Below are 13,840 nucleotides of genomic sequence, written 5' to 3' on the forward strand. Positions count from 1 at the left end.
CTCACAAAGCCACACAGGACAAATGAAGAGAATTACAGCGTTAATTAAAATGTTTCCAGCTCTAATAAAAGGCACAGTCGAAATGAATCCCTGCAGTAGTATAATTCAAAATGTTCCCTCCTTTTTTTTCTTTTCTTTTTTCTTTACATCGCTAACGCATCACGGTCCTCCACCTGACCCGTCACGAGGTTGTGTGAGGTCAGAGGAGTCAGGCGGGTGTTCGGCCTGTGGGAGCAGCATTTGAAGCGGGCTTGCTGGTTTAGGGCCAGCAGTGAGTCCCCGAGGAGCTCTCAGTGTAGATCAAAGGATGACATGCTAATCAGTGGAGCTCTTCATAACCAATCAATGACACGCCTTCGTCTGCTCAAGACACATGCACGCAGAAAATCACACTTTTACATGAAAGGTAAACTGTGAGGGGGGGGGGGGTAATATGATTTTAGCTCATTATGACTAATTAGCTTAGCGAGGAAGCGATTACTTGCGGTAGATCGTGTTTTGAACAGAAATCGATGGGAGCAGTGAAAAAAGATCCAGTCCATCGAAACTTCAACCTGGTTTACCAATCCACAACTCAGCCTGCTTCCAAAGGAGTCAGGGTCGCATATGTTGCAATAAAGAATCGACTTTAGCCTCAAGAGGGCACAGATGCTCCCAACGAGGACTTGTGGAGCTGTGAAGAGCTGCAGTCTAACAGCAGCACTGACAAAGACTCGCAAAGACACATCGAGCCTCCGGCGGGCTGACTCTGCCGACCTCTAGACCGGCTGTCACACCGATACTGACAGCAGTGTGTCACCCGCACACAGGCCACTAATAATAATCTAACAGCAGCATGATATACTACTTTGATCCACCAGGAGAGGCGGGGGGGGGGGGGGGGGGGGGGGGGGAATCACAGCTCTACAAGGAATCTGTCGTCTTACTCAAGTTTTGATTCAGAAAAAGTTGCATATCGTATCCCTCTGCTTGACAGAGTGTTGATTTAAGAGGATTCATCAACACATCGCCATTTGAGGACGGTGTTTTCAGACGTACATTTAGCGTGAGAAATGATCGTCCACCTCTTTGGTCCTGCCTGAAAATGTCTCAACAACAATGGCATGGACAAATATAAGCCCACCTCCTTCTTTAAATCAAACAGTTTCACCCTTTAAAAAGTCTCTCTCTTTGGTAAAACGCTGAGCTGAATTCACTTTAATCATTCTTATTTTTTCTGAATTTGAAAAACAATGCTTTTCTGCAGGAAGTGGTTGAAACTATGTCATGTTGTCTTCGTTTACAAGCATAAAATGCAGACTGACTGGCTGCTGTCACTTTTCCTGATGTGAGAAAAAGCCGTGTGATCTATAAATATCATTAAAAAATGCCTGGGGTAATCAGTATCAATATGAATTCAATCCTGACCCTGTACTGAAATGATTTTATTTTTCAAGCCCTGAACGACATGTTGGACATGATAAACATGTTTGATAATGTTTGTTGAACATGTTTGAAAAATCTTAAGCTGTTTTTCACATTGCAGGACTTCTCCAGACCTGTCTGTTGACACATGCACCTCTTGTCAGACAGGAGGGGGGGGGGGGGGGGGGGGGGGTCACCTGAGGTAGGATATGAATTGAAAAAGAATGACGCAGAAGTTGTGAAGCAACAGAGTCCGCTATGAGAATATTTGCTTTTATATCAATGTTGTAGTAGTTCAACAGAAGCTCACTCGGCCTTGCTGCGGAAAAAATACTAGGGAGTGGCAGGAGAAACTTCGGGTGAAGTCCATTAAAAAATGTGTCTGTTTGATTCACACACACGGCTCCTCCCTCAAATATCAGTAGTTATCCAGTAAGTGTGAAAGTACTTATAATCTTAGAATTGTTCATGCCATAAAAGCATGCTGACATCAACAATATACTCAGTACAGCTTCAAGGAGACATCAGTAGAGTAGAGAAATGTTAAACACTGATTATTATTAATGCAGTCTTTGATGTAACATCCTGTATTTCCATGGCAACGATAAACATGTTGTGTCTATTTAGGATTTCTCTGGCTTTGATCACTGTTGGAAATGTTGGAGGTAAAACTGCAATTAACACAGTTCCTCTATATGACCTACAAAATCAAACAAGACCATCATTAAGGAGATTGAAAATTGCTGTGTGGTTATATTTTAATGCCTTTTACTGCTGCCATAGGGTCAGTGTCTGACACGTTTACATGCAGAGCGCCTGTGTTTTCAAATTGGCTTGCAAACGTTCACAGTGAGTGGTACTGTGTGTTGGAATGTGAAAAGAGGGTAACAGGCCAAAGTTCAGTAAAGAGATGAGACGTGTCCTTTGCCTTTCCACACAACCAGCACAGTGATTCATGCACTGGTTCTGAAAATGGGCTTTGGTCCTGCAGAACTGCCCTACAAATATCCTATAAAAATGTGAGTGCACTTTAACCGTCGCCGGCAGAGCAGACAAACAGAGCTGTGTGTTCGAGCTGGCTGCAGAGACAGAGAGATAAAGAGGGGGAAATTGAGAGGGCAATGGTGCCGTGGTTTCTACCGCTCTCTCTCATTGATTCATTTGGACAGAGGTCCTTGCTGTGAGACCAGCAGTGACCTCTACATGCAGCGGTGGCATGGCGATCATTACATTACAACATCGCAAATCACTGTGGCTATTACCACAGTGAAACAGGGGGGCTGTGAGTCAACCACTGCGGCCTGCTACATCTGACAGAATCACTTACGGACGATGAATCGTCTACATCAGCGGCTGCCATTTTCATTTTTAGCTTCTATAGGGGTCGATCTCCATATGAACCTGCTGTATATATAGAGTTGAAGTCATGCAGGAAATAAAGGTTGTGCATGTGGGCTAAGAAGCACTCTTACAGTAGAGGAGTCCATGCCAACTTTAGCCTTCTTTCCATTAAATTCTTAGATATAGTAAGACTTCTGCTTCTCTAGACACTCACTCATAGCCTCTTTCCTTCCAGTCCCACACTGGCCTCCTGCTCCACCACCTCTCTGCTTCATGCATCTCCCATCATTTGCATTTTCAAGAGAACTATCCTGGCTTTGTATACTGACTGATAAGATGCGTCTTACCACGAACATCAACCTTGTTTTGTCTGAATTGACTACAATCATTTCAAACTTTTTTCAGTGACTGCATTTCCCTTTAGACGCACATTAATATTCATAACTCATAATGATAATTCATTATTTTGGCTACTCCCCCTTCCAGAGAGGGGGCGTGGTCAGACACAGCTCATTTACATTTAAAGGTACAGACACAGAAACAGCCTGTTCTGAGCAGGGCTGAAATAGAGAGGTTTATAGGCCTGATCAAATACAGGATCAGAGTGGATTTAGAACAAGAAACGTCACACACATGTTTTGGGGAGCTCTGAGACTTATTGAAACTGGTTAAAGAGGAGGAAAATATGTGACCTTTAAATTAATCAAATGTAGAAATGTTGAAACCTCAAATTTGCATTGTTACATATCTACACTGAAAACATTTTTGTTGGATGAATTTGTAACTGTAAATTAAGCAGCTCTTGGAACAGCTCAGATTGGGTGTCAGTGAGGATTTAATGGGGCCGCGTGGTCAGACTAGGCCGTACACCTCACATTATGCATCATGATTATAGAATGAAGATTTCCGCTCGAGCCAAGTCATGTTCGGTCATGGCTCATGGACTGTAGCTGACTACAGCAGGCTGACAAAGGGCTGAGCGAGTGTGCTCGCAGTTTCAGACTTGGAGTGACTCATTCTTGGCTGGAACTGGAGCCTCTTTATTCTCCCAGCCATCTGTCCATCACTGCCACTTCACTCAGAGCAACACAAAGTCAATTAAATCATTGGTGTACAACCAGCACCTCCTCCGTCATAAAGGGACAGTGAGAGCAGACATGACAGCCAAGAGTGCGAGATGTGTGATGCTACGAGGGATGGTCCACAACACGGAGCAGAGGAATGAAAACCAAGTTGGCAAGAGAGTGAAAAAACAAACAGACTGCGTGTACGTTTGTAAAAGAAGAAGAAAGTGCAGAGGAGGGGGAGGAGTAATGATCCCTCTGCCATGGTAATGGGGGGTTGGATGCATGGACGTCAAGGTGACACTGACAGGCCAATGAAAAAAGTGTTGACCCAGCATTCCCAGTGCCAATGCATTGGATAAGTGCATCATCCCATCGAGGTGATGAAATCACTGGCTGTCAGTCACATGATCCCACAGCATCCAGATATGATGAAACAGGGAGCACAAGGAGCTCGTGGAGCTTCAAACTAGGATCAATATTGGAGATGCTTTTGAAAAATGGAGAGAGGTTAGAACGCAGAAAGGTTTCCAGACAGATACAGAGCTGGCTAAACACTGAAGCTTCAGTGTCCACCACATGGCAACCTGTGTGAGCATCCACTCTAGAGAGGAGGGGGCGGAGGGAGACAGCTCTCTGCAATGTTTAGAATTTGGACTGCAGTACCCGTTTTAAACACTAGGTGTCAGAGTTACATACTGCTCCTTTAAGTCACAGACAAAATAATTGGAACAAATGTTAAATGTTGCTCTTGTTGATCTTTCTAAATGCAATGCCCAAGTTTCTCTAACATCATATTCTAAGCACATTGTTGTGGCATGCTGGTGGTGCAGCAGCAATGTCAAGACATCCCAAAAGTTAGCTGGATTCAGACTCTTAGGAACATCCTTGTCTGTGTCGACAGAGCTGGAAAGCTGATGTCCATCACAGATTTTAGATTCTGCAAGATATATTTGTATCTTTTATCCAAAAATGTCTATTTGAGCTAACTTGTCCTCAAACTACATACTGGTTCAACTTTTTCAGGCACTGGCCTAACAGAATCTCTACCACATTATAGCAAGACAAATGCTGACGGGCCCCTAACAACTGTGAATGATGTGCTAATCCTTCCCCCTTCCGTATGTTTTCACCAGCAACCAGCAGCGATAGTCCCCTGAGAGGCATTGCTCTTATTAACGGTGAATCCCCCTCACAGCAAGATCTACTTTATATCTAGCGGCTCCTTTTGCTCTTAGGTCCCTCAGTGGAAAACACAGCACCATAATAGGATGACGGCAGATCAAGGGGGATACAGTAAGAGAGGCCGGGGGCTGCTCTGTGATGTTATTTCATGCTTGCGTCATCAATATTCTGGCAGCTTCCTGGTGTATGAAGCAGGCTGCGGATGATTGATGAGAAACGGGCTAGAAGAGCAGAGGAGGCTCCTGGACGTCTTCAGTGGAGCAAAACCCACCGATGGGCTCAAGTAAAATGAATTCAGCTTTACTTATTTTATTTCTTACACACAGATAGGTTATGCACCCTGGACCAATTCCTGGCTAAATTACTGATTCATGCAATATTGATCTAGGTGACACAGAGGGACTTCCCAAATATCAGAAACACAATTTCTCTTAATAATGCACGATTCTTTTTAAACGTAAGATCGGATATCCAATGCTTGGACTTCTGTGCTCGTAATTCCGTCACAGTTTTAAAAAAGTACCAGTGAGCTAGAAGTTACATAAATGAAATGTGTTATGAAAAGACCTTTGTATAATCAAACAGTAGCCTCTGTATGTGTGTGTGCACATGATAAATTGTGTTTTTAACACTTAAATGTGCTTGTATATGAGCTTACTACTTCTTCTGATACGCTGCACTCTGGTACTTAGTTCTGCTTAGTCCACTTGAATTTCTATTTTATTCTATATTTTATATATATTTCTGTATTTCCTACTTCATACTGTGTTAGAGAGCAACTGAAACGACCAAACACCCCACCAGGATTAATAAAGTATTTCATATTCTGATTCTGAAAAGATTGAGCAGCTAATCCGGCTCTCTTACTGTATAAAGTTTCTTATGTACCAATTTATGAAATCTGCCTGACACTCCTGGTTTCTCGCCTACTGACTAAAATAAACATTTGCAGGTTCAGACAACTGTTGTTTACGTGTTTTCTGTGTTCAATGCTGAATTTAGACATTTCATAGGATGATTGCATTTGTTTTAAATTTTCCAAAGTAAAGACATGACGATGATGTTTGGATTTTCACTCCAAAAAAACACAACAAAAAAAGGTTTAAAAAAAAGAGCTTGACACTAAAATGGACTTGACATCTACTCGTTTACTTGCTTACTTAGGTGCTTTAAAGCTGCAGAGGTTGTCTCTGGGTCATTTGGAAAACAGACAGAACTTTAGCTCAAGGTCACAGCCAGGTTTTATTTTCCAAACCGGTCTCTGTACATAAAGCAGCAAGCTTCAGCCCGGCTGCTTACTCTGTTTCCCTCTCTGGCTCTTAACTACATTCCCTGATCCTCACTTTATGCTGGTAGTGGTCATGCAGCAATGCTTTTCTCTGCGCGATAATCACAAAGTGCGTTTAAAAAAAAAAAGAGTGTCACCTACTTTCAGGCAAAGCAACGGGGGAGAAATATAGGAAGTGTGTGTTTACGCCCCTTTTAAATCTGCACTAATAACCTCCATTCTCCTGCAGCCCGAGCCCTTCCTCTTTGTTCAAAGGGGGGAGAGAAGAAGAAGAAGAGTGAGAGCTGCTGCTGCTGCCGTGTTTGTCTAAGGAAAGTAAGAAAGGAGAGTTTTTGAGAAGCAGAAGGTGTGTTTACTCAAACTTACCAGATCTGACTCCTCACTGCCCGAGTGATACATTTCTTCCCTACCCGTCTCTGCTGTTCAGACCGGCTGGGAGAAAATCTCCTCAGCTGCTTCCCATCTCCTCTCAGAGAACAAGAACTCCTACCAGCTCGGCTGCTTTGCTCCTCTTCCTGACTCCAGAGGGGGAGCAACTTAAGTAGAGAAAGTTGTTAAACCGGAGCGGAGGAGTCGGTCGCTCTTTAGCCCTTCTTTGGCCTACTTTAGTCCCTGAGAGGCAGAGAAAAGACGAGCGTCTTTCCCACGCTGGGAGAACACTCCTTCAGAGCGCCGCGACCGTCCTCCAGCCCCCAAAAAAACAAGCCCCCCCTCACCCCTCTCCCCTCCCACATATATACACACACTCTGTGTAACACACACAGCCAGTTAGGAAGTAAGATCTCTGGCCAACAGGGCCGACCTGGAAATTCCAGAAAGCACCAAAAGCAGCTGCAGACGCTTTTTCATGTCTGTGTGCGAGTGTGTGATCTGGGGAGTTTACATGTGTTCCACTTTGCCTTGAAGAGAGCGGGGCGAAAGGATCTGAACTCACTGTACAGTCTCAAACACATGTTGCTGAGACCAAGAACGTCAGGAAGTAATTATGTTCACTACATCGACAAAATGCCATATTTGCTTTCATCATCAAGGCGACCGAAGCCATTGAAACTTTCCGTTCAGTCATTTCATAGCAAACAATTCTGTTTGTTTGCCATCCTTTTACAAAAATATACAGCAGGTAGTAACTTTGCAAAGTAGGAGCACATCAAAATAAGAGCACTCTTCCTTCAATAAAGGACATTTAAAAGTTTTATTCAAGTGACAGATTTCTCCCACCATGCAGAGCTCCAGCGTGATACAGCTGGTACTCATGTAATAAACTTTAGTGGTTACTGTACTGATCAGACATGAGACTCTCTGAAGCTGGGATGTGTGCTTGTAATCACACGGCTACAACGTCAGAGCTCATGTAGGCTGAGAAATTCAAATATTCTGTCAGAGCGGTAAAACATGAGTCAAAACATTAGCCGGAAGCTGCCAAAGCTGAGTCATGAGTTCACAAAATGAAACCATAACTCATTACAATGTTCCTGTTATAAAACAGCAGCGAAGGGAGGAATGCAGCTAAATCACCGGAGAAAAAATACCAACTGAGGCGCTGAGATGAAAACAGAATAGTTATTTCTTTTTATGTCCAACCTGTAACATCGTACATCTCTGAAAGAACAAGCCCGTAGCTTTATTTGACATTGTGGCAAAGCCCAGATTTGTATTTTTCACTGGGGAGAAAATGTTTTCTGGGCGACCCAGCATAAATCCTGGATTATATCGTGTTTGATCAGGGTTAACCCCTTTTTGAGGATTATCATCCAGGGCGTGTGCTCTGCACGTGGCAAACTGTGGGATGGTTATCCTCATGTCACCAGGACACAATGGTTTCAAGTCCTGATTAATCACTAAAACAGAATCAGCTTAAAAAAACACACAGTTGTTGTAACACAGAACCAATAGTTTGAAATGGGTCCTTTTTGTAGAAAAATGCTTATTTTGTTAATTGCAGCAATATATTTAAATAAAAGTGATAAACTTAAAGCCAGTTAGCCACCTTGAGACGGATTAGATGACGTCATGTTGTCTGGTTTTCTCCAGTGCAGTATCTCCTGCCGTACCTTCTCAAGCTCACTAAGGGTTCATTCACACCTGAGCCGTTTGGTCCGTTTGAAACAAACTCTGGTGCGCGTTGTCTGATAGTTTTAGTTTTTGGTTTTTGGTGATGTGAATGCTGAAACGAACTCTGGTGCGGACCAAAGAACTGAACTCTGGTCCGCTTTAAAACAGGGGCCATTGGCTCGCTTCAAAGTGCACCAGAGTTGGGTTCGACGTAGGTGAGAACGCATTCTGGACCGAACAAGGAAAGTGAACCTAAATGCAGTGCATTATGGGTTGAATTTGGCCGCCTGTAAACGAGTGTGGCTAACATTAGCATTGCTAACAAGAGCAGCCTTCAGTCCTCCTTGCGGGTTAACGTTCCGGTCGATATGACATCTTAACCTGACATAGCCTCAACAAACTTTATCTCCATTTTAAAGATCAAAACACTAACAAAATGTGCAGCGCTACAGGTTGTTTTCCTTCCTCTGTCCTGTTGTTTACTTTAGGGTCGTAGTGCAGAATTAAGCCGGAGGGATGTAGCCACTTAACGGAGCTACAGCGCCAACTAGTGGCAGGTGGATACGCTACACAACATTTGATAGGCTTTGTTGCACTCGACAAAGTGCAGTGTGTAAGAAAACCGAACCAAATGAAATATAAAACACTTTTGCAACTTCACCCCTGAATGGCACCGAGTCCACCGGACTTCATACTGTATGTGAAAGCGACTTAACCAACATGATAGATTGAATTTGTTTCATCTGTGCATGATACAAAGTGTGCAAAATGATTATGTTTTTATTCGTTGTGACGACAAAACCCAAGGGAATCACTGCACCAAGGCAGGAGATAGTTTTGACATTTGTACGGAATAAACTCAAAGGAGAAATAACTGAAGCTTCGCTGTGCTGCATGAGGTCAAGGTAAATGAAGGTGAAAAGCAGAGACTTAATTAAATCCAGCTCTGGAGGCGAAAAACCTCCGCATGCTGAGCGTGATGACAGTTGATCGGGAAGTGTGATGTGGCGTCTGTGATTGCTCACTAAAAATGACTTTTACATAGCTGCATCACGCTGCCAGATAATAAAAGCAAAGACGAGAACCCAGTGACACCCTGATAATGATCAGGACACACGTTAAAGGGTCACTTTAAAATCTGGTTTAATATAAACAACGTTTCAATGACTGTATGTATATTGATCCAGTGTGGCTGCAGCTCTCTCTGCCATAGTTTTATGTCTTGTTAAGTTTACTATTTAATGTATGTAATGTAGCTATAAGCCTCTTCACACTTTCCCTGCATACATTATGTCAAATTAACAAAAGCACATCAACCTTGCCTCTGAATTAGTTGCTCTATTTTGTGTTTTTACTACAAAGTAATGATACAAGAGGATTCTTCACTGCCCAAAGCAATTATCAGGCCGGTCTGAATGGGCTCTCTGACTGGGATTTGACGGATCAATGTCTTCTTGTTCTGCAGCTCTGGGAAATGAGTGCCAGCATTGCCTTTGGCTAATCGATCGGTATACATGCAGCCCATGACGTCAGCAGGCGTTCACTCTGACAGGCGCACAAAGGCCAACAAGGATAGCTTTCAAAACCAGCATACGGTAATTGCACCATGAAGGAAGGGATCGATACAACATCCCATTGTGTTTCACACAGAAAAGAAATGACGTTGCCCGACAGTTCTTTCCTTCCATGAGCAGTAACTAAAGAGTAGGGATACACGATATATATATCTGATCAGATCATTTATCAGCTGATATTGGGAATAATTTATAATTTTGTATTATTCCAATAATGACATTTTAAGCGATAAAATAAGCCGATAGTAACAGTGCTCAATTACTTATTAACACGCCTACACAATCCCAGGGGTTTGCGAGCCGCCTTTGAACAGAGAGAAGAAGAACAACAAGCAGTGCAGCCGCAGCGAGAGTTTACATGGTGCGAAACATCCACCATGTCACAGCAGAATAACTCGACCTCGATTTGAAAAACATTTGCAAAAGAGTTCAGAGGGGAGGAAAAAAGTCGACAAGTTTTAAAGGTCACATATCCTCCTCCTCTTCAAACAGTGTAAATAAGTCTCAGAGCTCCCCAAAACATGTGTGTGAAGTTTCTTGTTCTAAATCCACTCTGATCATGTATTTGATCATGCCTATAAACCCCTCGATTTCAGCCCTGCTCAGAACAGGCTGTTTCTGTGTCTGTAGCTTTAAATATGTAAATGAGCTGTGTCTGACCACGCCCCCTCTCTGGAAAGGCTTTTGTCGGCTTGGGCTTTCTCGCTCTATGTCCTATTGTTTACGGTGAGAAGGCAGACTCAGAGGGCAGAACAAACACTTTGGGCGCTGTGGGAGGGTCACCCACCTGGGGGAGGGGCTACTGCCCTTTGTGATGTCATGAAGGGAAAATCTCCAAACGGCCTGTTTGAGCACACATTTTCTGAAAAGTGGAGCAGGCAGAAGACGGAGAGGATGGACTTTTCTCATCATTGGGGGGTTTGTAGACGGACTAGAGGCACATATTAGTGTTACAGAAACATGTGACCTTTAACACACGGAATCTTATAAGTCACATGAAGAGTCGTCATCACTATGAAGATGTATAAGCTTCACATACACACATCGCCTTCCTCTGTCCTGCTGGCTAAATTATTTACTCAATCATTTAATTAGTTACAGCCTCTGACCCCTAACCCCAGCTCAACAGCGGAACAACTTTGCCCAATCAATCTGCCTTGGTGTGTTTTACACAGAGGGCAAGACATAACGGATTCATAACGGTCCCGTCTTTAACAGGCTGTGAAAAAGGGGCTGGGGTCACATGGCATTCCTTCTGACCCGAAGCATCTTGTCAAAGACACAAACAATATCCAACAGTATCAACAGTGTTTTTATTTCCTGTCAAAGCTATTATATCAGGCCACGATTCACACAGATTTGGTTATGGACGTTTAGTAAGCTTTAAAAGATCACTAATGGGCTAACATACACCACAATTAGATCATTGAGTTTCTGTCAGAAAGTCCCTTCCAGTGGCATTTTGCCTTGCCAAGAATGCCATTACACAAATTCAACTCTCCTTAGAGGACTTCAAGAGCTTGATGAAAGACTTGGATAAATCTCTCTGTTACCCTGGAAGAAAATACTCGCCATCCCCTCCTTCCCTTAAGCCTTTTTCTGTTATTAAAATATAACAGTTATATCTAATTTAACAAGTATAGCAATGTGGTTATTGATTCTGCAAAGGACCCTTTACAATCCTCCTTTTCAGACTTAAGATCATCCAACACTACAATCAGACTGTGAGTGATTTAAACGCCTGAATGAAAAATGTACATTTCAGGATTGTCACTTGTAATGTTTACATATTTTTGAGCATCCAGGGACTACTACTCAACATTTTAGCTTCACCTGCCATGCTAACAATCTGTTTTTAATTAGGACTGTCAGCTAAAACAAATTACTTGACTAATTAAGTTCTGAAATTATCGCAGTCATTTTTCTTCATTGCATTAATCTCTTGCTATTTTGTCCCTTAAGGCTCACCGTAGATAGTCGTCTTAGCCAGGCAAGGTTTTTTGAGACATGTCTAACTAGACCTTTAAAGACTTTTTGCATTTGGCTTTTTTTGTTACCTGGGAGAAGCAACATGTTTATAATTTAAACATGAAGATATCCTGATGCAAAATGTCAGAATCCAATCCTGGGTCAGATGAGACTGTGATTTACGTTTGAAATAAATAAACACCAGGGTCTGCCAGACACCATGTGTCTGAGGTTACCTCACTGCAACACAGAGCAGGCCACACAAGCCCCCGCCTGGACCATCAGTTATTACAGACAACATGAGAAAGGAAAGGAGGGAACATTAGGAAGCTGGTGGGAAGAGTGAGTAAGACAAAGAGATGGATATAGAGGAAGACACAGCTGTTCTCTTTAGCACTCCACAAAAGGGCATCTGACCAGCATGTGCAGTAAACCTGAGAGTACCCTGAACCTGTGCACACATCATACACATGATGAGGCTAAACTTTATAGAGATCAAAGGACAAGTAAAGCTTACCCTTCCCAAGATGTGTTTAGTCAGTGGAGACAAAGAAAACTTGTCGAGCATGCCCAGAGGAATGAGGATCATGTCGGAGCTGCTGGACAGCGAGTGCAAGCAAAGACTTGATGAGTCCTGAAACGCTGACATGTACAACAGAGGACGGCGGTTGGCGGCAGCAGTGCGAGTGTGAGGTGCAGAGTGGCTTCACGCTCGCTGAACACATCAACGCATCAGCTGCCCCACATGGAGTCATAGGAAAAACTCTTCAGCTGGCAAATTGGGACCGTTGTGACCAATACAGTCACGCACAAGTCAGGCGAACACAGGCGGGGGGTGAAAGACTCGCTCACTGTATGCAAACATGAATTCACACTCACAGAGGAGAGTACCTCCCACCACCTTATGGTGACACACTGATATGATGAACGAGAGCTTGGATCAAGAGACCCAGACAAACGCATTGTGAACACGATGGGATCTTAACTTATTTATATTAATAGACCAATATCTGGTCAGTAAGCGATGGGGGTTTGGTTTTGTGTGACACACATGGCCATAAATAAAGAAATTAGAACATTTCAAAGCAGTTTCCATTGTCATCAATTACATACATACATCCTGCATTGTCCCTATTGCACATGTGCACATTGAAAATCTGAAAACGGGGAGTCCACTAGCCTGACTCTGTCCAAAGCATAACAAAAGCCACTAACAAGCACAGCTAAAGAATTAAGAAAAATGTCTGATGCACAGACAAGGATCAGATTTTCAAAACAAAGAAAACACTCAGCAATAAGCAAACAAAGGAATAACATCAGACTTATCCTTTAAGGATTTATTTACTTGCAATTAGTCCATTTAAAAATTTAAAAAACACACAAACTAAGATTCTTAAGTGTATCGCTTCCTGACAGTCATTACCACATCTTACAAAGCAGACAGCTTTGATAACATTTTAGAGAAGTAAGATAGTCCCTAATGTCTAATGAGTAGAAAATAAAGCAGAAAAGTTGATGAAATGATGTCTTTATATGACAAATGGAAAAAGAATCACCAACAAATCCAGATTTCTTTTAGTCAGATTTTCATTCTTTGAGCCTCTGAACACATCGTGATGCATTCACCTCACTTACAGCAGACAGTAGCCACCTTCCTGCTGCTCTGCTCCCGCTGAGGAGGCTTCTGATTTGAACGCAGTCCAACTGTTTAAGCAGTTGCGTTGCCACATGCTCCTATGTGTACTCTCCATGTTCGCACTGAGGGAGGGCATGATCCATTCTCTGCACACAAAAAACACGCCCACAGGGGTGATCGCTTGTGTCCACTTCATCCCCTGACTCACTTTGTGATGATTGCTTCTCCCAGTAAGGAGATTTAAATCTGGTCCGGCCTTTCAACCATCAGAGGATTTAGAAGTAGAAGAAATGACTGACGTGAAGCAGCATGGTCAGAAACTGTTGAA

The 13,840-nt window shown here is 42.9% G+C and overlaps 1 protein-coding gene across 6 annotated transcripts in view; it reads right to left on the reverse strand.

Moving 5' to 3' along the window:
* cacnb2a (calcium channel, voltage-dependent, beta 2a) overlaps nt 1–13,840 on the reverse strand; it is a 63,057-nt gene that overhangs the window by 25,437 nt on the left and 23,780 nt on the right. Inside the window, exon 1 of one of the 6 annotated variants that reach the window (XM_061064153.1) lies at nt 6,649–6,951. The exons of the other annotated variants lie outside the window; for them this stretch is intronic. Within the exon in view, the coding sequence (XP_060920136.1) occupies nt 6,649–6,681 (33 nt within the window). The 5' untranslated portion in view covers nt 6,682–6,951. Of the gene's footprint in view, nt 1–6,648; nt 6,952–13,840 lie in introns of those variants that run through there. 6 annotated transcript variants of the gene reach the window in all.

Source organism: Labrus mixtus, chromosome 19 (assembly GCF_963584025.1).
Source record: "Labrus mixtus chromosome 19, fLabMix1.1, whole genome shotgun sequence".
In the NCBI taxonomy this organism is placed as follows: Eukaryota; Metazoa; Chordata; class Actinopteri; order Labriformes; family Labridae; genus Labrus; species Labrus mixtus.